Below are 25,008 nucleotides of genomic sequence, written 5' to 3'. Positions count from 1 at the left end.
GATATTAAAGAAACGGAATAAATCTCTAAACAGTTAAATCTGTCATTAAGTAACAAGAAAAAAATATATATTTACTCTTTTTTTTTGTTTTACAACTCTATCCTCTATAGAAAAAAAAATTAAATTTTTAATTTATAAAATTTACCAAAAATTAGGAAGTAAGGGGTTGGTTACAAATTGAAATGGAATTTTTAAAAAAAATCAAGAAAATTGATTTTTTTTTAAAAATAGATCTTCAAGACTGATTATTTTGTAGTAGTTGGCATTCCAGTTAACAACACTTAAAAACTTTTCCTGATTATTTAACAGAGCAAAAAAAAAAAAAAGTCATTAAATACAGAATGAATCTAAAATAAATAAAAAACACCATCTCGCTATTTCAATAAAATATATATTTTACATTGATTATATACAAATTTAAATTTTCTCTTGAATCTCTCACCCTCACTTAACTCGAATCTCTGACATCATCATAATCGTCATTTTTAGATTCTTCATGAAGTAACACATATTCCCGGGAGCTGTAACCAAACTTTATGACGTCTTTTTCCATCAATTCAACATAACAACGTGGATCGACGCGATTGTTGTTGACGAAAGTGCCATTGGCAGATTCCAAGTCAATAATGTACGGCCTTACTCTCCTTCCTTTTGTGCCATCCTCTCTTGTGTAAGGCACCAATCTGAATTGAAGAACGGCATGCTGCTTAGAGCATGAGGGATGGTCAATCGGTATGTCAGCAATAGCTCTAGTTCTGCCTAAAAGGTAAGCGCTTTGCCGATGAATGGGTATAAAAGGCAAGTCGGATTCCCCTTTGAAAGGATAGAGCCGCCACCTTCTCTTCGGCTTCCGGGCTTCACTGGGTTCGTTGTATTTGATCACAACCCCGTTGAATATATTTGTGTCCTCGGCCAATTTCCCAGAGACGGCAAAATCTGGTTTTTCTTTATCTTTCGCAGTTTTTTGCCCTGACTCATTATTTCTAGATATCCTTGAAGACTCGGATCTATTCCTGTCAGAAGGCAGTCGGTCATTCTCGTCACTCGATGGCTCGTCTTTTACGCTTACGTTCTGGTGCCTGGATGTAAACCTCTCTGATTTGTGCCTGAAAAGAAATTACATTATTGCATACTTTCATTCAAAATATTTAAGATTTTACAAAAGTAGATATTTAGCACTTATATAAATTGTGTCATATAGATAAAACTATACACAGCGTAGGGTGTATAGCCAGATTTTTCAGCAAAAAATAAGCACCTTTTAAGCTCTCAAAAATTATTTCTAACCCCTTTCCAAAAAAAAATTATAATTAATATCTGTTGAGTAAAAAAAAATTTTTCCTACTGCTTTAAGTTCTTAATTTATAAACATAAAATCAATAAAATTCAAAAACTTTACACAACCATGATAAAATAACTAGTATCTGATAAATATTGCAGAGAAAATTGTGAAAAATCGTGCATTCTTTTGTATTTTAGACAATCGATACGGCAAAGAATAAATCTCTTTTTAAAAGATAGAAAATTAAGGACCTTTCGCAACCCCCCCCCCAAAAAAAACAACAACTTTAAAGACTTTTGAAAAATATAAATCAAAAATAAGCACCTCAAAGCACTTTTTAAAAACACTATGCACATTGTCAAGGATGAAGATGCATTTTTCTTCATTCGAAATTGTAAAGGTACTTTATTAAAAAAATTATGTTCCGGAATTGATTTGAGCTTCAACTTCGTTTTTTTAATTTATTCCACAACTTAACAGCTGGGTAGAAATGAGTGGTCTTTGTTGATGTATTTCTTTTTTCATCGATTATGTTTTACATTATTATTATTGTTATTCATTGAAAAAATGAATCATGTTGTTATGCTTTTTATGTATAATAAAAAAAAGTGTGATCGAAGAACAGAAGATAGCATTTCTGACAGTTATGAAAGACGTAACATTGAAAGAATGCGTAAGACACATGACATCATACACAACTGTTGATGAAGAAAATGACATCAGTTTCATCAGCCAAATATGTAGCTATTGTGTAGCTCACTTCTAAGCAAAAAATTCTTTTGGGAAGTATACTAAAAGTTGCCTCTATGGGAAAATCAAATTGGGTTCAAAATTACAAGGATACGAAGTTGAACATTAGTAGTCATAAACCCCAAAAATTGGGTTGGCTGCTCAATGACGGTTATAAAATAAAATACGAAAAAATGCGCCCTGTTCTAGATATGTGCAAAACAATTTTTCCAATGTAGCATTGCACTAATCCGACAGTTTATCCTCCACCTTTTCCTCAAGGAGAGAGTGGTTGGCATGTTGAAATGGAGCATGTAGAAGAGCAACACAATTGTAACAGAATTACTCAGTTACAATACTATGCTTACAGACTTGATATCTGATACAATTTTAGCCTTCTTCATAATAATGGGAAGCCCTTTCAGCAGTTTGTTGTTGATGCATACATAAAAACCAAAGGACCATGACTGAACTATTTGCAATTTAATCAAACAAATTTAAGAACAGATTTGCATCAAGGTGTGTCGGAGGCTAAAATGAGGCATAGTCAAATAACTTGCAATTTTCCCCTCAACCTTTCAAGGATTTCCACAATCCATGCAATAAAATTACCAGAATGCCATGGTAATAGTAAGAAAATTTGACCTGAAATTTTGATCGTGTTATAAGTATGTCAGCATCCTGAACATGCAGCCCCCAAAAATTATTTCTTTTTGTTGCCAACATTTTCATACAGCAGACATTCAAATCAGACTACATAATTCTTACTTGAAAATTAGTACTAGATCAAGGTTTATTTTTTTAGGAATCATACATATTATTACGGAAGAACAAAATAAAAAATATTATTTATCAGCTTTTGCTTACATGTTATAAATATGTCAAAACAGGAGACAGGTTGCATTAATTCTGTATAGCTTTAATTTAAGAATTTTACCTTTCATAATTAGATAATAATGAGAAAAAGGCTCTTTACTAAAATGTAATAACATAATGGCTTTTTAATAATAGATAAAATTAAATAATATTAATATAGCCTGAACTAGGACTGGGCACTGTCAAGATTTCAACATCGTGATGCATCACCACTCAAACATCGCGATGTCACATCTGTTTCACATTTGGTTTTGCCAAATTTTTGCATTCTTGCACAATTTTGCTTTTTATTTATTTGATGCTACTGTAAAGTTAGACTAAAACTGAAATTTTAAATATATGTATTAGATTTTTAGAATTTAAACTTTGTGTGTTTGGGGAAAAAAGAGAGTAAGATTTCAAGAGAGGGATATTCAGATAAAATTTATAGAAAGTGAAAATCTGCCAAAATGTATCAAACTAACATTATACGAATTATATTCATTTTATTGGCATATATAAACAACTAAGTGATTTATAATTGAATGTTGTACTTAATTTCAATAAAGTTATATAAGAAATATAATCAATAGGGAAAAAAGTAAAGATAGGAGTAAATTAAATGTATGACTTTATAGCCTGGTACATCAGTGTTCAGTAAAAAATATTTATTGCAATGTTTTCTTTTATTTATTATTTTTATTTTGAATATTGTCTTCTTTCAGATCAAAATAATTCAGTAGACTGTCTTTTTCAGTTTAAACAAAACACATCTTGTCAACCTTCAGATTTTGCTGGAAAAAAAAAAAACGGAAGATTTTATATTAAAGAAAGAGGGTATTGAATAAATAGTTAACTAGTGATACGAATAATTCATTAAAATTTTACATGCAGCTTTGAAAAATATGAGTAAATTATCTTTCAGGATGAATTAAGAAGGGTAAAAAAGAATAGTATTTCAACCTTGGCCAACAAAAATTATTGTTAATTTTCTACATTCTTAAAGATGGTTAGGTATCTTAGACAAAAACACATTAAAAAATTATTACATTAAGAAATAACTTTTCTAGAAAATAAAATTAGAAGAAATTGGCGCACATTTTTTTTCAGCTTTTATATTGTAATGAATTTATCTTAACATGAATATTTTAGCAATTAATATTTGATATTTGTGGATAGAGTGTAGTGCATGAAAAAAAAACTACTTTTGACTTAATCGGATTTCAAAAAGTCTGATTTTTTGAAATTTATTTTTCAGAAACTATTCAACTAATTTCTTTTAACTTTTTTATTTTAAAATAAAAAATTATATTCTTTAAAAAAAAATTGTATACCTTACAATTCAAACTTTTTTCGACTATTACTAATAAAAAAATGAATTAAAATCACTTTTGTATAAAATTATCTTTTGATAACCGAATTTTATAATTTTGTGATAAAATTTTTCAATTCGAGTAAAAAGTTCGAGATATGACGAAATATGCAACAATTAGCATCAACATCAAGAGACCCTAACTTTCGATCGCTCTCCTGACCAAATTAGTAGGACTTTATTTCTCAGATTACGGGTACGCTTTATATTTTGAGGGTCAGGAATCATAATCTGTCAAAAAATTTATTCAAGTACGTTTTTGAGCCTCACTTCGTAATTTAAAATATTGTTTGCTTAAACTAATTAGCATATTTGTTTGCTAATTAGTTTAAATGCTAAAGAAATAAAAACGAAACGATTGTCTCAAAAAGAAAATTTGGGTTTGATAAGTTGTGGGTTTAAAAAATCGTTTGCCAAAATTTTTGCAAAAATATTAAATTTTTTTAATATTTTCTAACAATAATAATCATTTTTTAATAATTAAAAACGTGGTCAATATGCAATATTGGAGCTTTATACAAAATTATTAATGAAAACATTTTATACATATTGAAGAAATGCAATTCTTCAGATTTAACAAAGAAAAATAAATCGGTAAAAGAATAAATAAACAAAAAGTCTTATCGGAACAGATCAAGATCTATCTTTTCTTCAACAAGACAAAAATGATCTTAAAGTATTATCAAATAGCAAAACATAAATAGACCTCAGAGAATCACTTTCCTTTCTTGGATTTCCAGGAATCGCAGGATTGCTCTTCGCGGCATCGGGAAACAGCATATTCATTGCGCATACACACCAGAATTTCTGATGCTCCGTAAAAGACGGCAACCTAAATGGCGATGATTACACAACAACGATGTTTTCCGATGAATCGCCCAGTCCGAGCCTGAATTTCTCCTTGATTTATGGATTTTTTTTTTTACTTATTAAATTTTCCAAATAAAACTATGGTTTAATAATTGCAGGAAAAATTATTTTGCTAAAGTGATTACCTAGTTTCTTATATAAGATAACAAAAATATATACAGCATAACAAACAAAATTTATAACATAACAAAAAAAGGGGTACTTTTTCTGCCACTTCTTTAGTAGTACACAATTCCTAAAATAAATTAGTCGAAGAATCAGTTTATAGAACTACTTATTACTTTTTTTGTTATCTTTATATACTACTGTATACCAAATGCAATTTTTTTTTGATTACTTGCAACCTTGCATGTTGGTTAAGAGGACAAAGTAAAGTAAGAGAGCGGTTCAGACCTATTTCTTTCCCTATCTTCATCACTCAGTGGCTCTTCTTTGACTTTAACATTTTGGCATTTCCTTCTCTCTGGTCTCTGCCTAAGAAATAAATATTTAAAATTTTCTATAAATTTTACACATTAAAGTAAGAGACATTTAGCAGAATATATATATATTTGCATTTAAGAAACAATCCAGTTTTTTTTCTTTTTACCCTAAACGCTCAAGTTCAGGAGAATACCACATTTAACAAAATATGTTACACACAGCTTAAGCATATAAATTTTATAAAATGTATTACAAAGAAATCTGCAAAATTGATCACCCTTGTAAGTTGGACACCGGCATAAGTTGACTTGAATTATCAAGAATGGAATTTTTACTATGTAATATAAAGAAGCAAAACCTTTGTAGCTTGACCACCTGTCTATCTTGTATGTCGACCACGGAAATAAGTCAATTTTGTCTAGGAGTATTATGAAATTTTATTCTAAAACCCTCATAAGTTGACCAGAAAATTTTCTGTCATTTTGCAATGTATATAGTGTAAAAAGCTAATCTAAACCCTTTTGTGAGTTGACCATCTGGGGAAACTGTAGGGGGTCAGCTTTTGATCATTTCTTTCATTCATTCATTGAAAACAGGTGTGTTAGTTGAAAAGTTGCTATTCCAATTGCAATAGTGAACATTGGAATAAATGAATGCTCTGAAATATGTTTTGATCTTTTATTTATGGTCTTTGATCTTTAAGAGCAGTAAATAAATTTTAAAGTGTTCAAATAATTTTGTTTTGTTAAAGTTTTCAAATTACATGTTTTCCTGTTCTGATATTTTAAGAAATTACTTTTGTTAAACACTTCATATGCATAACTAATGAAATAATTTTTTTTTAAAAGTTAGTTATATATTAGAATTATATGTAACAAATTGAAGTTCATTCAGGTTTAAACACATTTCTTAAGATATTAATTTGGCTATTTGCTAAATAAAATTTCTAAGTTAAGTAAAAATTTTTTTTTTAATATATAGCAACATGATATAGGAAACGAAAAAGTAAACAACGACCCATCCCCTCTATATGTTGCACACTAAAACAATGCACCACAAGTGGTCAACTTACACAAGTTTTACAGTATTTTCATTGAAATATGCTTACATTATATTCATTAAGACACACAAAAAATTTTGCATTCAAAAAATTATATTTTATTTAAGAAATAAAACTGGGCATATAGGCACCATTCACCAAATCAATGAACAAACCATTTAGTTGAATGCTTGTTTTTTTATGAAATTAGTTTTATTATTTTTATCTACTGACTTGCAACTTTAATCCAACATAAAAAAATAATGATTAATCTCAAAAGGAATAATTATACATTTTCAAAAAATTTCATTTGCCAATAACCATTTCAAATTAAAAAACTTTAATGGTTTAAAAATTTTTCAACAGTTTAACCATTAATTTTTGGGTGTCTTAAGAACCCTTGATCTCGTTTGCGCACCTTTGGCCGAAAATGGCTTAAAAACTCTCAATGCATACAGTAATGTTTCCCCTCCAAAAGTTTTTGATCAGTGCTATGTGCAAAAAAAATAAAATAAGAAATAAATCATAATTTTGAAAAAAGAAACTGTATTAAAAGAAAAAGTGTCAATAAAGCGATAAGTTTTTCAAGGTCATATTTCAAAGCTTTAATAAGCGTTAAACATTTAAATTTTTTTTTTTGGTATATGACTAATTGAAACTTTTTTTGTGTGTGTGATATATATAAACTTTGTAAAAACTTATGTAGAGAAAAGAATAAAAAGAGTCCAATCCATGACCTCTTGGACATAGCTCCAGTGCCCTACCAACCAGGCTATCCTGGCCCTTGCTCTTTACATTAAATAAGTTCAAAATAATTATTAGTTTTTCTTTGATTAATATGTTCAGAATTTAGAATAAACTTTATTCATAAAGTAGGTGTTCAGTCAAAAAAAAGTTGGCCACTAAAGGTTTCACAGCAAAAAAAAACAAACTTAAACAGTTGGTTTTAAATATATGGCTGTAAGGAAATGTAAAAAAATTTTAAGGCAAAGGAAAAAAGCATTTCAGAAGATTTTACAGACCTATTGCTTTCAGAAGCCAGACGCCTATTCTCGTCACTCGATGGTTCATTCTTGTCACTAACATTTCTATGTTTAGATGTCCTTCCATCTAAATTTTGCCTATAAAAAAAATAATAATAAGATTAATTCAAATTATTATATAACAACATATTAGAATTTAAAAATTATGTAACAACATATTTATTTAAAGAAAAGTATTCTTAGAATTGACCAATTTTCTGTGTGACAAAACACTGCATCAATAGCTTTTTTTATATTTAATATTTCAAAATCCTGTTGTTTCCAATATACATGTCTGTCATCATTGGAGAAATAAAACAACTAAGATTTAACTAGCAATTTTTTTTAGAATATGAGTAATGTTTTGATACATCATGTAAGTCAAAAAGAGAAATTCAAATTTGGAAATAATATAAGCGCTTATATTAAGCAAAGTAAAAAATTTATATATAAATCTTAATCTAAAGAAGAATTTTTAAGCCATTATTCATAATTACTTAAGCTATTAACATTCAACATACTGCAGCACCATCTGTTCAGGAAAAAGAGAAGTATTTTTGCCACCAGCAACTATTTTATCCAAAGTTATTATTTTTTTCTTTCAAATTTCTTCAACAAATACGGAGAAATTTGAAAATAAACTAGTAAACAGGAGATAGTCTTAAAATACAGGAGTCTTTGTTAAAAAACAGGAGACTTGGCAGGTATGATTGTACCATGCAAAAATCATGGAAAGCATTTCTTTAAGTGAAAAATATTTTGATTCATAAAATAAAAAGACGCTGTAGCATACATGACAACAAAAAAAAAAGAAGAAAAAAAAAGAAAGAACATGAAAAGGAAATATCTTTTTCAAAAAATATTTACAAGCCTGAGAGACAGATAAGGAACATAACACATGTGAAATTTTAAACTGTATCTGGTTTTCATTTTACTCTAAATGCTAATTTTAGCTACATTTTAGATTTTCAAATTCATGACTTTTCATGATTTTCCACGACTAATTTCAAGAATTTTTCATGGTTTAACTACGTTATTATTTTCTCCAACAAAAACGCAACAAAAAATTTAAAAATCATTATAATTACATTAATTGAAATGATAGGTATAACCAAAACTGTTATACTCTGCATCTTCATATTTATAGATTTTAAATTTAAAAAACTGAGTAAAGAAAAAGTTGAAACAATAAAATAGCTGAAAAAAATACAAAAGCAAATGATTTTTTTCTGCAGAATTATATTTTAAAGATACTTTTCTTGTTAATCAGAAAGAAAGAAATATTCCTGATTTTTCTGTTCTCATTTTGGAATAAAAAAAATTTGCCAATGACTGGTTTGCTTCAACTAGAATTTTAAATTGATAAAATTAAAAAAATAAATAATAAAAATTCGTAAATCACAGAAGAGAGAGTTTAAAAAATAATTCACTCTAGAAATGATATTTTTTCTTTCATTTTCTGAAAGAACAGGATAATTTTTAAAGAACATGATATAATCATTCTATATTCTAATAAAATATGACTGAGTGGTGATTTTGTTAGGAATTCAGATATTTGGAACAGGATGAAATTGGGGGGGGATTCCATTTTAAAAATTAGATATTTCGGATACTTAAATCCATGACTTTCCCTGATTTTTTTTAAAAAATAGTAAAAATCATGACATTTTATGACAAATTTTGTTTAGTACTGAAATTTATGACTTTCCATGATTTTCAAGGTGCGCGGTTACCCTGTAAATGAAAATACTGTATAATTATTATTATACAAAAATGATTGCAATAATACATTTGAAAATGAAATATTAAAAGCTTATAAGATTCTTGCGAATTTAGTAATGCCGGGACTAGAGGCGTTGACTATTTCTTTATTTCATACCAGATATCTATATATTACCTACAAATAAATTCATCAAAATGTGTAATGATATGTAATGACTGAATTTCAACCTCAACAAAATTTAAATTACCCTTTTATGCTATTTTCATGCCTTCAGTGGGTCGATAAATGAGTACCAAGCATGCTTGGGAACTAAACACTGGGGGTTCCGCGTTCGGCTGACCACCAAAGCGGAACATCTGCTCTTGCACCCCAGAGCCCAAGGTCAAGAAAACTGAGATGGGCACAGTAGGCCTTGGCCCTCTATGAGCTGTTGCATCACTGAGTTCAGTTGCGTTTTTTAAAATACCAATTTATGTGTGTATTTCAAAAAATAACTCTTACTCATTATCGAAACAAGAGAAAAATTTGTAGTTTGTTAAAACAAACACTGTGCTCAAAATTTTTTTTTTTTTTGAAAAATTCATAACTATACCCTCTTTTGACTGCATTGGCTTGGCTTCATTACAGATTTGTCATTTATGTTATACAGGCATGAAAGTGGACAAAAATAAAAAAAGCTGAACTTTTACAACTCAGTCACTGGGAGAAGTGCTCTGTCATATCAATGAGATATATAAAAACAACTTTTAACTCTAACGGGAGCTTTTTTTTTAATTTTTAAAGTGGCAGCTGCAATTAGACTTTAAAATTAAAATTTTTCTTAAATTTTAAAATTTTGATTAAAACAGTTAATCAATCATTTTAATTTAAAATAGTTACCAACTTTCACCTCAATATCTTCTGACAGACGCTCCGTGGCTGAGCGGTAGCGCTTCGCGATATCGTGCCACAGGTCCCTGGTTCGATCCTCGGGACGGGCAAGATTGACTCAACCTTTCATCCCTTCAGTGGGTCAATAAATGAGTACCAAGCATGCTTGGGAACTATACACTGGGGGTTCGGCTGACCACCTGACAGGAACATCTGCTCCTGCACCCCAGAGCCCAAGGTCAAGAAAACTGAGATTGGCACAGTAGGCCTTGGCTCTCTATGAGCTGTCGTGCCGCTGAGTTTAGTTATCTTCTGATAGATTGTTACTAACAATTTTAGTCACTTTGATTGTTTAAATTAACCACCAATCAAACTTGAATATATTTTTTTCAGTAGCATCAATCATATGCACTTTGTGTTCGCCTTTCAAATTGATTACCATTGCTAAAATACATCAATCTTACTCATGACTGCCAACTTGTTAAAAACAAAAATGGAAACACAAAGCCTGATTAGCTAATCAGGGGGTAATTGTGACACAAAAACATAAAAAATTTCCATATATTTATAAACCATACACATTTCCAACTAAACATAATTTTTTTTGCACTAACAGTTTTAATTAAATTACTTACTAATGAAGAATATCACATCTTCATAGTAACTAATTCAAGAAAAAACTTTCTTCTTTCAAGAATTGCGATGTTGGATTTTAAAATGAATATGAATCGTGATTTTGGATTCTAAAGTCGCGATGTTGGATTTTAAAAACTCGGAAATACAAATTGTAATATCGAATTTTTAAATCGGGTGAACATGTTTTAGATCAAGTGATTACAAAAAATCGATGTTTAATATTACAACCGTGTAAAAATAAATCACCAAATTCTAAGGTTTTACAGAAGCCAATGAGAACACTTTTTCATACTATATTTACTTACCTTCAGTAAGAAATTGAAAGCAGATGCTGATTTAAAATTTACTGAAAACAGCTTGCATCAACAGTATTATAATTACCATTCTATCGGCAAAAATTTATATTTGAGAGGAAGAGATGAGATAGAATTGTTTGGTTCAGTTATTAAGTATAAAAAAAATGCAAAATTTATAATGCATAAAAATAAAATAATCTGCTACTTTTTTTTCTCTCTGTGTTTCTGCTTTGTAAGGTTAACACTTAAAGTCAAATGACTTTTAAACCCAAGACTAGGATTTTCTTTTTAAAGTTAAGTTTTAGTTATTTACAAGGTTCAGTTTTTCTCTTCACTTTTTGTTTTACAGGTTAGTGATAAAAAGGTTTTAATGATTAATTTCCTTCGTTAGACATTGAAGGCCAAGTGGCAAGACTGTAAAACTTGGCCTTTATCTGACATCTTGGGCTAGGATTAATCTTCTTTGGGTCCAGATCTCCAAAACAGTAGGATACAAGAAAAAGAGAAAAATTTAGTAGAGTAGCTAGATTTCAATAACTGACTTTTGATTTACAGTATACAAAAAAAGTACCTAAAATTAGGTCAAGGTAATTGTCTTTTTTTGTGTGAAGTTGCACAAACGAAAAATTCTAAATTTCTTTATCTAGCCATGAATATGCGCATTTATAATGTTCCATCTATTGGGCGACAATACATAAAGACATTAAAAATTGAGTTATATTTAGAAAAACAAGGCTTTTAATTACCCCTGCATCAAGCGAGAGTATCATGTAATTCGATACTTGCAAAATAGCTTTTTCCCTCCGCTAGAAAGGGGTAAAAATAAAAATTTAGAGCCAAAATAAATATACAGTGTTCGCTGCACACTTACATATAATTTATTTACAAAGCTATATCTTATCTACCAATTTTTAATTCCGAAATTGGATAAATGATATTTTTTATTCGAATACATAATATTTTTTAATTCTAATATTATAGGCGAAATTTTTGCATTTCATAGGGGGATAAACACTCGAATTATTTCTTTTCTCATAATTTGCAAATCATCATCAGATTAAAAAAAAATAATAAAAAAGCTTTAAATCCATAGCAGTAACTAACGAAAAACAGATAAACAGCGAAATCATGCGTATTGGACTCTTCAAAAAGGGTTTACTACATGTGTGTTTTCATTTCGAGATCCAACTGTAGTAATAAATAATGTCGTATTAAAAATATAGGATTTAAAAAAACTATGTGAAAATTAGAAGTAATTTGTGATGTGTAAAAATTAGTAATATGTGAAAATTAGAAAAATGTAACATAAATTTCTGCAAAAAAGAAAATAGAATTTTCAGGCAAATCAATATTGTTCTGTGATAACGTCGCTGTGTCGCCACGATTCTGCCAAGGGGGTATATGGGGACGTTTCTTTGTAAGTGCAAAAATAACAAAGGATTCAAACCTGTTTCTTTCAAAAGTCAACCGCCTGTTTTCACTTGATGGTTTATCCTTAGCATTAACAGTATGATGTTTGGATGTTCTTCTTTCACTTTTATAACTAAAAGAGAAAAAAAAGACTATATAATACATTATAGATTTTAAAAATAAATTTTCTTGAAGGTAGATATTTGATTATAAAATTCAAATATTAATTTTTAAAAAAAGTGCACGCAATAGTTACACGCAAAATCAAAGCCTTTTCTTTAGTCAATTATTATTATTTATTTTAATTTCATATTTCCTTTCCATTAAACATTTTCCATCAATTTGACATAGTTTTTGTTTACGTTATGTTTTGATTGAAATGCACATATGACGCACAATTTTTGAATTTATTACTCACATCTTTAGTTATTCGTAGCAAAAACAAAGCCTTTTTTCTCGTCAATTATTATTTTTAATTTCATATTTCCTTTCCATTAAACATTTTTCGATCAATTCGGCATAGTTTTTGTTTACGTTATGTTATGATTGAAATGCACACATGACACACAATTTTTGAATACATTACTTTCATAATAACTCCATAAATGAGGATCATAAACCACCCTTCTTGTTAGATATTAGACCTTGCTTTTGTTTTGTGAAACCCATGATTCGCAATAATATTGTGCCAAAAATATCAAACACTAACTACATGGAAATGTGCAGCAATAACTGCCAAAAACAAATGATCGGCTATGAAGATTGTGCAAATAAAGTGCTTCATAGTTTTCAATTTACGATCAAATCGGCACACATGAAGAGTGCCAAAAGTGATAACTAAAATTCAAAATTTGTGTATCATAATAATGTCATATAAAAAATAACTATGCGTGAATTCGTAGCGTTAACCATTGAAAAAAAGCTGCCCAAAAACTACATTGATCGAGATTGGGTGCAAACTTAATTGCAAAATTTAAAATTTCAATAATTTTTTTTTTTAATTTAAAGAAAAAATTCTCCATATTTTGTTTAGGTTGCTGCCACGGGCCATACATCAAGAGTTGGTGGGCTGCAAGTTGTGATTTGTTAAATTAGTAGCATTAATAAGTTTTTAATATGTTATTTTAACAGTACTTTAACGAAATAAAGTATATTACTATATAAATATATGCAATTCATCAAAAATTTATTTTTGTTAGAATTGGTGCTTTTTTGTTTGCGCTTAATTAAAAATTATGTATTAAAGTCTTTAACTTATTATTATTTAACCCAGATTGCAACTGCAAACAGTTAAAATTACATTGGATATTTTTTGCTCAAAAAAAAAGTTTCTTTAATTTAGGTCAGAAGAAACTTACTTCTTCTCGGGGCGGTTATTTCCACAATGAGGAAGCTTGCCATTTCAGATTAGAATTAAGGGTTTTTGACATCCATGAAAACCCTGTTTAGGATGTCCAACAACCCAACCATGGCAAAAATTATTTTTTACACAAAAAAATTTATGTAAATACTACAGTGAGGGATGTTTAAGAAATTCATAAAGTTAAAGCATGCATTTTAGAAACAAATTCAAACCTATTTCTTCCAGAATTAGAACGCTCATCACTTGTAGATTTTTCTCCATCACTAACAATTTGATGTTTAGATGTCTTGTCTATTTTTTGCCTGGAAAAAAAAAGAAAAGAAAATTACTAAATTATCTTTAAAATTTCATAGTGTCATAAATATGAAATAATTTTTCAAATGCTGCACAGGTTGACAACAATGACAGTATTTACAGTGAAAGGTACAGATGTTGAATTGACAGGGTGCATAGCCAAATCTTTCAACAAAAAATAAGCACCTTTTAAGCACTGAAAGAACATTTTTAAGCACTACATACATTAACAAAATGCAAAATAGTTCTCAAAGACTTCACATGATCATGATAAAATAACTAGTTTCTTCTAATATAGAATTCTTTTCTCGATTATATTAGCCACCACAAAAAGATCGAGAGATTTTTTGGTTCGATTTCAGAGGGTGGAAAATGAAGCCTGAAATTGAGAATATGTAGCAAAATGCTGCAGAGTTGAACATGAGAGTGCAAGAAACTCACCGAACCCAGCTCAGTATACGTATATGCGGACTTGCAAGTATTTAATCAAACATGCAAAATTAATGGCTCTTTCATACGCTACGGACCGACGGTATGCCAGAATGCATTGTCTTTGAAGGAATTGTGAAAACATTGAATAGAGCAATGTGCAAACCATGCTCTTGCATAATACGTGGGGCGAACATAGACATGACAAGGATAAAAAATCTCATTTTCGAATAGGGAAAATTAAGCACTTTTTAAAAACACCCAATAAAAAAAGCACCTTTAAGCTCTTTTAAAAAACGAAAATAATAACTTTTAAGCAATTTTTAAAAACGGTGCACACTATAATTGAGTATCATGATACAGTGGAAACTGGGCAGAGATGCCAACTGCTCCGGACACGCCAAAATAATTAAAGAAACGGCAGATAACTACAAAGTAAAATTTCCAAATATTTGACTTTATTTGCTTGCTTTTTAAAAGGTATAGCATGACTAAAGTACTAAAAAGTGGTGAATCTTATACGCCTACGAATTATTCAGAAATAGTGGTGGATAAAAATCTACTAAACTGAATTTATTAAACTAAGATTCACAATTGATAAACTACCACTTTAAAATATATATTTGCAGTCCGGAGCATGTTGGCATCTCTGACTGGGGTTAGGTGGTTCACTTTTTATTTCTTATCTCATTAAAAACTTATTTGTATCGTTTTATTTTTTCTACAAGGCAAATAGCTTAAATCCTCCCTTTTATGTATACTAAAAAAACATTAATGACTGCTGGAAATTGTTTCTATTTCGAAAAATCATGAACAGTTGACCAATACACACTGGGCGCTATGGTCCATGTAACAGAAATATATTTTGACACAATATTGAAAGATTCATTTCATCCAATACAGCACTTATCTTTTGTTAAGCATTTAAAAAAATTGCATTTTTAAAGATTAATATACTCATGGGGCAGGTTGGACCAGGTAACAGAAATATATTTCAAACAACATTAAAGGTTTAACGTTATCGTTATCCAAAACAGCAATTACAGTTTTTGTTTAGCATCTATTTTATTAAAAACAAACTTCGTGCTCTAATAATAAGTGATTTTGCATAATGAAATAGGACAACAGAAAATAATTTATAGCATAGAAAAGATAATCAAAAGTAATGAGCTTGGTAATCAAAAATAATGAGCAAAGAGTGTAATGAGCTCGAGATTTCCTCAAAGTGCTTCAGAAAAAATTAGAATTTATTTATGCACCATTATTTACCAACAATACATTATTACATAAAAAAATACCTTCATTATCATACATATTTAATATATTATAGAACATTAAAAAAATAATACACTATGTCAAAATTTCATTTCTATACAAATTTTCATCTCAATTTTTTAAAACAAATTTAAATATACAGCAAGTTTTCTTGTGTAAATTTAGAAGTGTGGGTACAAGATATTCTCGATAAAATGTCTTTTTTTGCCCAGTTATATTTAGAATTATATTCTAAGTTTGTTAACAAAAGGTGAAAACCAATATTTTTGACAAATTTTATTAAGGTAACCTTCTAAAATAAATGCTGTTTAATGCTGTATTTTATAGAAATGTATTCTAGATGCTTCAGTAGTAAGTTGAAAAAATTACTTAGCACTGCTAAAATCAGAGTGACCACTTAAATCAGGTTTCAAATTTCCCTGATTTTTTCAGGTAAAAATCTTAAAATTTCCAGGTCAGTGTTTGTTTTCTTTTTTTTCATTAAGTGTAGGATGGGTGCTTAACTCCCAAGAAAACTATCAATAGTCGAAAGCATTTTATTTAAAATGCAAAATTTTTTAACAATCTAATGTATAGTTTTCCATATATACAGAAAATATAGTTTTCAATATTTTTATGTGTTACTTTAAATTTTTGCTTACAGCTGGTAAAAATAAGTGGTTTTCATCACGTGCTGCAAGCAAAAGATTAAGTAGTTTTTGCAAAAAGTTCAAAAGTAAACACAGAGTTACTTAAAAATATTGGACAAGTAGTGTTAAATATTTTTTAATTCATTGCTGCTTTGAAATTTAACAATTTATTTACATTCAAATATAGAGCTATTTCACAGTATTTTGCCCAAACTGTGCCATTTACAGAATTCACTAATAACATTTGATTTAAACCAATTTCTTAAGTCAAATGTTTCCAGTTGATTTTGAATTGGCATTTTTATTTTCAACTTCCCAAAGGTAAAATCTTTTTGCAAGAACTCTATAACATTGAGTGACAATTTTGCCGTAATTCTGCCATGGGGCAAAGGTTTTTGCAGAGTTCTCAAGGTTTAGGACAGAATGGATTAATCCGCAGTTTAAACCGTCCTGTCCAAAACCCCTTTGTCTAAAACAATCTTAAACTGTCCAAAACCCGTTTATTCAAATTATGTCACAATTTAATAAAAATATTGCGAAAAATAAAAGGTTAATTTTTAAACAAGAAATAAACAAGTTTTTGTTCAATCAAAAAAGCTTATTATTATTTTTAATATTGCATTTATTTATCCTTACGGAAAAACATAATTTACCAGTACTAAAAGCATATTTATTCATATTTAAAGGATATGGGGAAAAGTATTATTTTCCTTTAATAAGTTAAAGCAAATTGTATAAAATATTTATTAATATATGTACAATGGCGGCACATAGAGTTTTTACCTTATTCAAGGTTTTGGACACTTTAAGACGGTTTTAGTCAGTAAAACCCATGTACCATGTCCAAAACTAGTTTAGGACGTCCATGACACCAACCCTTTTTTCGATTGAAGTACGTTCAATTATTTTATGGAATTTCAGCAATATATTAAGTATTATTTAAGTAATTATAATAGAAATAAAATTGGTTTTAAATTAATTTATACTTGACATTCTGCTTTGAGACAAATGTTTGAACTAAACTGTTCTTACTTTTTGGCAGCGGCTTCTTCTAAATCTAACGCCTGAAGCTCTTTTTCAATTTTTCGTTTCTTACGAGAAAGTTCTTCATATGATTCATCGTAGTTGATTTCATTCCTGTAATTTTTCTTTTTGCTGCTTTCTTTTACACTTCTGTATTCATCATCAGCATACTTGTTAGAATGATTCTTTTTTGAAGACCTGTGTTCTGACTTATCTCTGTTAGAAGCCATATGGAGATGATCATTGGAAGGTCTTTGGACATGACGTGAGGATTTCTCAGATCTACTGTGAGGTTTTAATACTTCTGACTTTTCTTTCATTCTTAACTAGAAATAAATTATAATGAATATAATTATCATAATTACTAGAAATGGTTACATCATTAAGTACAAATAATCATTCAAAAATAAATTTTTAAAAAAAACCCTAATTTTTAACACTGTGGCAGAATTTTTTATAGCTATCTCAGACGTAACTATGTAGCACTAATATCTTTCTGCAAGATACTTTCAATAATAACAATAATATATATGTTACTAATTTAATTAATAACTATTAATAATTACTAATTTAATTTACATAATAAATAATTAACAAAAAAGCTGTGTTTACAAAAAAAACTAATTTTTTTTTAAAATTAAACATGTGATCATTTTTTATTCTAATTCTATTTTTGCATTTTGCTGAGGGGGGCGTAACGCACAAATTATTTTCTTCACATTTAGTAAATAATCATCATGAAATTTGTTGTCGAAAAAAGCGATCGACAACATAATCACGCGAATTGGGCTCCTCAAAAAGGTGTTACTCAAATGCATAATAATAAATAATTGTAATATCAAATTTAAAAACTATTGAGAAATCAATAGCAATAACAGCCAAAAATTCAATAGAATTATTGCTTTAAAAACTAAATACTCAAATGCACGATTTGAATGCTCAATATTGTTTGAAATATATCTAGAAACTTAAAAAACATGTGAAAAGCAATATTAATAACTTTACAATCAAAACATTACATCTATTTACAATACTATCGGCATAAATTAAGTGTGTCAAAATGTGATCATCTAAATGCATGATACAAATATTGTGCAGAAATTAGTAAAAATTTTTTTTTAAACTTTTCAAAAGAAAAATCTTTCTACAAGAACTATGTAGCGGTCTGCTACAATGTCGCCATGTCACTGCAATTCTGCCACAGAATGAATGAATAAAAAATTAAATCAATAAATACTTATTTTGACGATTAATATAAATTAAAATTAAATATTTTAATTGAAGAAAATTTATAGGGTTTAAAAACAAACAAATATTAAATAAAACCATTAGAGTACAAAAAAAAGATTCAATATTTATTTGGTATTATACTTCAAATATTTTTTCTATCTTTTGAATTATTAGAGGCTTCATGAATTTTTAATAGGAAGCAGTTTCTTTTTCGGTTGTTTAAGCCTGAAAAAAATCACCTAAGTTACAAAATTTTCTTTTAAAAAATTACTAACAGTGTGAACAGCTTAAAATTTCAAGTTTTCTGACACTTTTTGAATTATTCGTTAATTCGAATCGTTCGTTCTAAAATTTTTTTGAAATTCTCTGATATTACCAAAACCAATAAATTCCCCGATAATTCTAGGTTTTTACTATCTTTCCTGTTCAGGGTTGCCACTCAAATCTGGAAAAAAAAGTACCTGTGTTCTCCCTGTACATATAATCAGAGTTGGCAGGTTTTTGACATGTGACAGTTTTTGACGATTTAAACCATGGCTTAAACCGTCACGTCAAAAACCTCACTGTCAAAAATGTCAAAAACCTATATTCATATGTGAAATTTTATTAATACATACAATTTATATATTTTTTATAAAGAATAGTGTTTCTAAATATGTCCTAGAAAAAATAAATTTAAAATTTTGAAGAAACACTTATATTTTGAATAGTAACCAAAATCTTGTACTTTTGAAAGCTCACATCTTTTGTAATATTATGTATTCATTTTCATGTGTTATTGAAAATCTGCAGTGATATTATTAAGAAATTTATTTATAACCAAATTTAGTGTATAGTATAGATTATACTAAAAATTAGACATTTTTAAAGATAAACATTAGCAGTTTTGTACATTAGACATCTTTTAAAGAAAAATCTTTTTAATATTCTTTTAAATCTTCTTAATAATCTTTTTAACATAAGACAATACAAATTTAAGTGCTTTCTGTTAAATACACAGAGTAGTTAGTGTCGATTTACAGTATATTCAGCCTATTCATTTACTATGCTGAAAATTTAGTTTATCCAAATACTTGTGAATTTCATTTTGCTGAATACTATATAGTTTTGTTGAATATCTAAATATTCAGCTGTTGAATAATTACTTCTTGCTTTCAAGATATGCATTATTTGTATTCTTAATACAAGTGGAGAAAAAAAAATTAAGAGATAAAAATTGTTTTAAAATGATAAGTGTAATAATTATAAATAAATATAATAAACAATATGAATTATATTTATCATTATTCATAAATATAACTACTTTTAAATTCAAATTAACATACTGGATAATAAAGATATTCGGTATAACATTAAAAAAAATTTTTTATACACTTGTATCTTGTATCAAGTTTGTATTTATACAACATAACTTGTAAGTTCCTTATAAATATTAGTTATATGTTCCTTATATGTCAAAAATGCATAGTAATAAACTTTTAATTTTCTTAAGTATCAAAAAGAAAAAAAAAATTTTTTTAAATATAAATATTTAAACAATTTTTGTGCAAAATTTTTCTGCACATGCATTTGAATATAAATTTCTGAGATTTTAAATCTGTTATTTTACCTTAATTTTAATTAAAAAATATTTTAAAACCTGCTGATTACCTATAGTATAATTAAATTTCAATATAATGCATGGCAACTGTTGGTAGTTTTGAAGTTTATATATTTTCTTAGCAAACTTCAGTTTTTGACGGGTTTTTGACAGTTTAAACCAGTATTATACCCTTGTCATGTCAAAAACCCAACCCTGCATATAATACACAATATATTAAGACGAAACAACAATTTCTGTGCTCTTGTGTGAGCTACATTCAGCTAATTATATTTAATAGTTTTAATTGCTGGAATAACAGCTGAACATACTTAAATAATGCTAGAGTAAATGAAAGATTACCCACAGATTATCCTTTGAGTGGTCACCAATTTTTTAAAAGACAAAAAATAACAAACAGAATTCCCTGCATTTTCCCAGTTTTTAAATTCAAATCAAATTGATTTTTAAATTCCCTTTATTTTCCTGTAGAGTGGTAACTCTGCTGTTGCTAGACACCCTGTAACGAATTTTAAACAAGTATATTAATAGTTCATCACTAAATAAAATAGTTCTGTCTTTACTTTTTGAAGGATATTTTCTCACAGAAAATTGTGATACGTTTAAATTTTAAAAATAAAATAAAATGTTTCACAAAAATGGGTATTAAGTAAAAAATCTGGACCTTGAGTAGCCAACCATGGGCAAGTATAGAAATGTTTTTAATGTAATTGGTGCTTAGGTGATTGTAGCTGTTAGAACAGAAATCAAGGACCCCCGGAATCAAGGAGAGTCAATACCCAGATTGAAAGTGGATGATTACAGCTTCAAGGCCCAATACCATATTGTCTGCAGTCCCCTAGTACACTTTGGTCATTGTGTTGGGAACCACTTATTTAGATAATGGAGACAAAGTAAGGGTAAAGGAGATATTTTCATATTGTGATCTGCTGCAACAACTACAATCGCCAAGATACCAAATAGATTTTAAACTTTCAAAAACCATTTTAAGAAAAAAAATATGTAACTGTCTGCCCAGGATAGCAATGAGGGAGATATTTCCTTGTTGTGCTCTGTGGCGCCAACTACAATCGCCAAGGTGCCAAATAGATTTTAAATTTGCAAATTAAAAAAAACAAAACAAAAAACACGTAGATATTGCCCGGAGGTGGCTATGAGTTATACCTTTCAAGTTGATCCCTTACTGCGATGTTTTTTTTATTTTTTAGGTTTAGTTTCTCGTGAAGCACTGCCCGGAAGTTGCGAAGACTTGGCGAATGTTCTGCCACAGATCACGATACAGAAATCCCTCTACAATAAATAAAACAGAAATGATGCAGTCTTTAATAACAAGGCATGCAACTAAAAAAAATGGGAGAGATTTCCATATTGTGACCTGTGGCAGAATAATCGCCAAGTCTTGGAAACTTCCACACAGTGGGCCGCGAGAAACTAAAAAAAGACATACAGAAAGGGACTACTCAAAAGGTATAACATGTAGCTACGTCCGGTTAAACATCTACATGTTTTTTAAATTGCAAGTTTAAAATCTATCTAGCACCTTGGCGATTATAGTTGGCATGATAGATCAAGATACTGTAATATCACAGTGGGGAAGACTTGGCAAATGTAGTGCCACAGATTTAATCCAAGGAGATACGGAAATCTTCCTAGAGTAAATAAAAAAAAAATTGCAGTCCTTAAAAATAAGGCATTCAACTAAAAAATGAATGATGCATTATCTGAAAATCGCAATAACATACATTAATGAAGGCTTAGTTGAATGGTATAATTACAGTAAAACACAGATTTCTTTCGAGTTTTAAATGAGAAAGTCATGCAGCACTAATACCTTTTGTTTCGCGTTATTTATAACAGAACAATTCTACTTCTAAGTCGGAAATAAAAATAAGCTAAATAAATTGTACTGGTGATACCTTAAGAGATCGCCAGGTTTGCATAGCAACATGTTATACATGAGAGTCGGAAAAATTAAGATCACTATACTTACTCAAAATTTGTCATCAGAATAGTGCCCCATTGATCTTAAGCCGCTCGTAAATGTTTAATATTTTTTAAGAAATTTAAAGTTATGTTGGAGAAAGATAGAATAGGGCTATTTTAGCAGTTCTCGAAAAACAAGAGTAAATGTTTCTAGAAAAACAATAATAGAATAAGAAAGAAAGTACAGATTGGTACATTTTTTTTATTACAAAATACTCACCGTAAGGTCGAAGATAAACAAAAAATATATGCTCCCTATTCTTTCATAACACAACCATTCTTTCAAGTTTATGTTTTATTTTTAAAGAGAAAGAAATAACGGTTACAATGAACGGTTAGAAATGTGTCACTAAAGAGCGATTCTCTCTGAACTTCTTGTTTGACAGATCAAGCGAAAATCTACCTTTTTAAAGTAACTGAGCATTAGATTAACTCGTCGTTTTGAAACAGGTAGGTCTTCGCGAGTGACGGACTTCACGTTTTCGGTAGCGAATTTTGAACAATTAAGATTTTTGATGTATTTAATGATTTTGTTCGATTTACAAAAACTTTTCTTCAAATTGATATTTACTCTTTTACCGCTGATATAGGCCGAGATAGCGTGGTCGGTAGATTGCTGAGGGGCCCATGTCAGAGAGTTCGTTGGTTCAAACCCCTCAAGCGGAAGACTCAACGCAGTTTCGTAGAGCTGTATTCGCATGCCGGCAGTGATCAATTTTTTTGTTTAATTTACTTTATACTATTTTTTAAACTTCTTTTTCAATATTCTAGCGAGAATATGGTGTTCTATATGTAAAAAGAAGTATCTTTCTTAGTTTTAAGACAGAATAATGGCCGAAAAAGGTATAAAATTGGCCCGGAAGGCACGCATACGTCAAAACAACTACCTTTACTATGCATGGGACTATTACTTAGCATGCATGGGGTGTTTTCTGTGTGCAAAGTCCAGCAAAGAAATTGTAATGGAATAATAAATATAAAAAAAATAAAAAAATAATATGCCTCAACAAAAGGTTCAAATTTCAGGACCCACTAGCTCCCTTTAATATCAAGGTATAATTTTCAAACTCGGACCCTAAGTAGGGGTCAATGATCCAAACAAGGCTGCTGAAGTTAATTTTTATAGGCCAATTAGGGGGGTCACAGAGGGCCCCTAAACGTATATTGCGAAGATGAGAGGAGAGAGCTTTTGAAGCGAAACTGTGGTATACTTCACGTATCACCGTGGACAGGAAGGTAGGCCACCAGACAAGCAAGTTCGCTGCAGGAGGGAGGGGTCCTGGGTTCGAATCCCAGGCACGGTCAAATTTTCAAAAAATGTTCTTTTTTTTAATTTTGTTTTTAAATTACATTTTTTTTTTAATGTGTTTTTCGATATTCTGGAGGTTCCTGCATGTAGGAAAAAAATTTTTTTATTGGGAAAATGGGAAAAAACTGGAAAAATCCAGGAAAATCAGTTTATTTGCTCTTTTTCGACTTCTATTGTAACATTTTGGATATTCTAGCATGCATGGGGTGTTTTCTGTGTGTGAAGTCCAGCAAAGAAAGCGTAATGGAATAAAAAAAAAAAAAAGAATAAAAAAATAAAATGGCTCGAGAAAGGTTCAAATTTCAAGACCCCCTAGCTCACTTTAATATAAAGGTATAATTTTCAATCTTGGACCCTAAGTAGGGGTTTATGGTCCAAACAAGCCTGCTGAAGATAATTTTTATAGGTAAATTAGGGGGGTCACAGTGGGCCTCTAAAGGTATATTGCGAAGATGAGAGGAGAGAGCTTTTGAAGCGAAACTGTGGTAGGCTTCTCGTATTACCGTGGACAGGAAGGTAGGCCACCGGACAAGCAAGTTCGCTGCAGGAGGGAGGGGTCGTGGGTTCGAATCCCAAGGACGGTCAAATTTTCAAAAAAAAAAACAACTTTTTTTTTTGTTTTTTTATTTATTTTTAATTATATTACTTTTTTATGTGTTTTTCGATATTCTGGAGGTTCCTGCTTGTAGGTAAAAAAATTTTTTTATGAGGAAAATGGAAAAAAACTGGAAAAATCCAGAAAAATCAGTTTATTTGCTCTTTTTCAACTTCTATTGCAACATTTTGGATATTCTAGCATGCATAGGGTGTGAAGTCCAGCAAAGAAATCGTAATGGAATAATAATAAAAAAAAGAATAAAAAAATAAAATGGCTCGAGAAAGGTTCAAATTTCAAGACCCCCTAGCTCACTTTAATATAAAGGTATAATTTTCAATCTTGGACCCTAAGTAGGGGTTTATGGTCCAAACAAGCCTGCTGAAGATAATTTTTATAGGTAAATTAGGGGGGTCACAGTGGGCTTCTAAAGGTATATTGCGATGATGAGAGGAGAGAGCTTTTGAAGCGAAACTGTGGTAGGCATCACATATCACCGTGGACAGGAAGGTAGGCCACCAGACAAGCAAGTTCGCTGCAGGAGGGAGGGGTCCTGGGTTCGAATCCCAGAGACGGTCAAATTTTCAAAAAAAAAAAAAACTTTTTTTTGTTTTATTTTTAATTATTTTATTTTTTTATGTGTTTTTCGATATTCTGGAGGTTAATGCTTGAAGGTAAAAAAATTTTTTTATGGGGTAAATGGAAAAAAACTGGAAAAAGCCAGGAAAATCAGTTTATTTGCTCTTTTTCA

The 25,008-nt window shown here is 29.4% G+C and overlaps 1 protein-coding gene across 3 annotated transcripts; it reads right to left on the bottom strand.

Annotated features, from left to right (window-relative positions):
• Positions 1-371: 371 nt before the first annotated feature.
• Positions 372-22,731, bottom strand: LOC107451985 (smad nuclear-interacting protein 1). Of its 3 annotated transcripts, XM_043049798.2 has the most exons (8): positions 22,574-22,670; positions 21,535-21,660; positions 17,550-17,866; positions 14,103-14,192; positions 12,565-12,660; positions 7,593-7,691; positions 5,502-5,582; positions 372-1,106 (listed from the first exon to the last, which is right to left on the bottom strand). In XM_043049798.2, exons 3-8 carry the CDS (start codon positions 17,858-17,860, stop codon positions 449-451), a joined length of 1,335 nt encoding a protein of 444 aa, XP_042905732.1. In that variant the 5' UTR covers positions 17,861-17,866; positions 21,535-21,660; positions 22,574-22,670; the 3' UTR covers positions 372-448. The 3 variants fall into 3 exon arrangements, with proteins under 3 accessions (XP_042905732.1, XP_042905731.1, XP_042905733.1); XM_043049797.1 differs by lacking the exon at positions 21,535-21,660 and having other exon boundaries at positions 22,574-22,731; XM_043049799.1 differs by lacking the exons at positions 12,565-12,660; positions 21,535-21,660 and having other exon boundaries at positions 22,574-22,731.
• Positions 22,732-25,008: the final 2,277 nt, after the last annotated feature.

This window comes from Parasteatoda tepidariorum, chromosome X2 (genome assembly GCF_043381705.1).
Source record: "Parasteatoda tepidariorum isolate YZ-2023 chromosome X2, CAS_Ptep_4.0, whole genome shotgun sequence".
NCBI classification, from domain to species: Eukaryota; Metazoa; Arthropoda; class Arachnida; order Araneae; family Theridiidae; genus Parasteatoda; species Parasteatoda tepidariorum.
The sequence above is the reverse complement of the archived record's forward strand: the minus strand, read 5'-3'. Positions and strand labels throughout refer to the sequence as shown.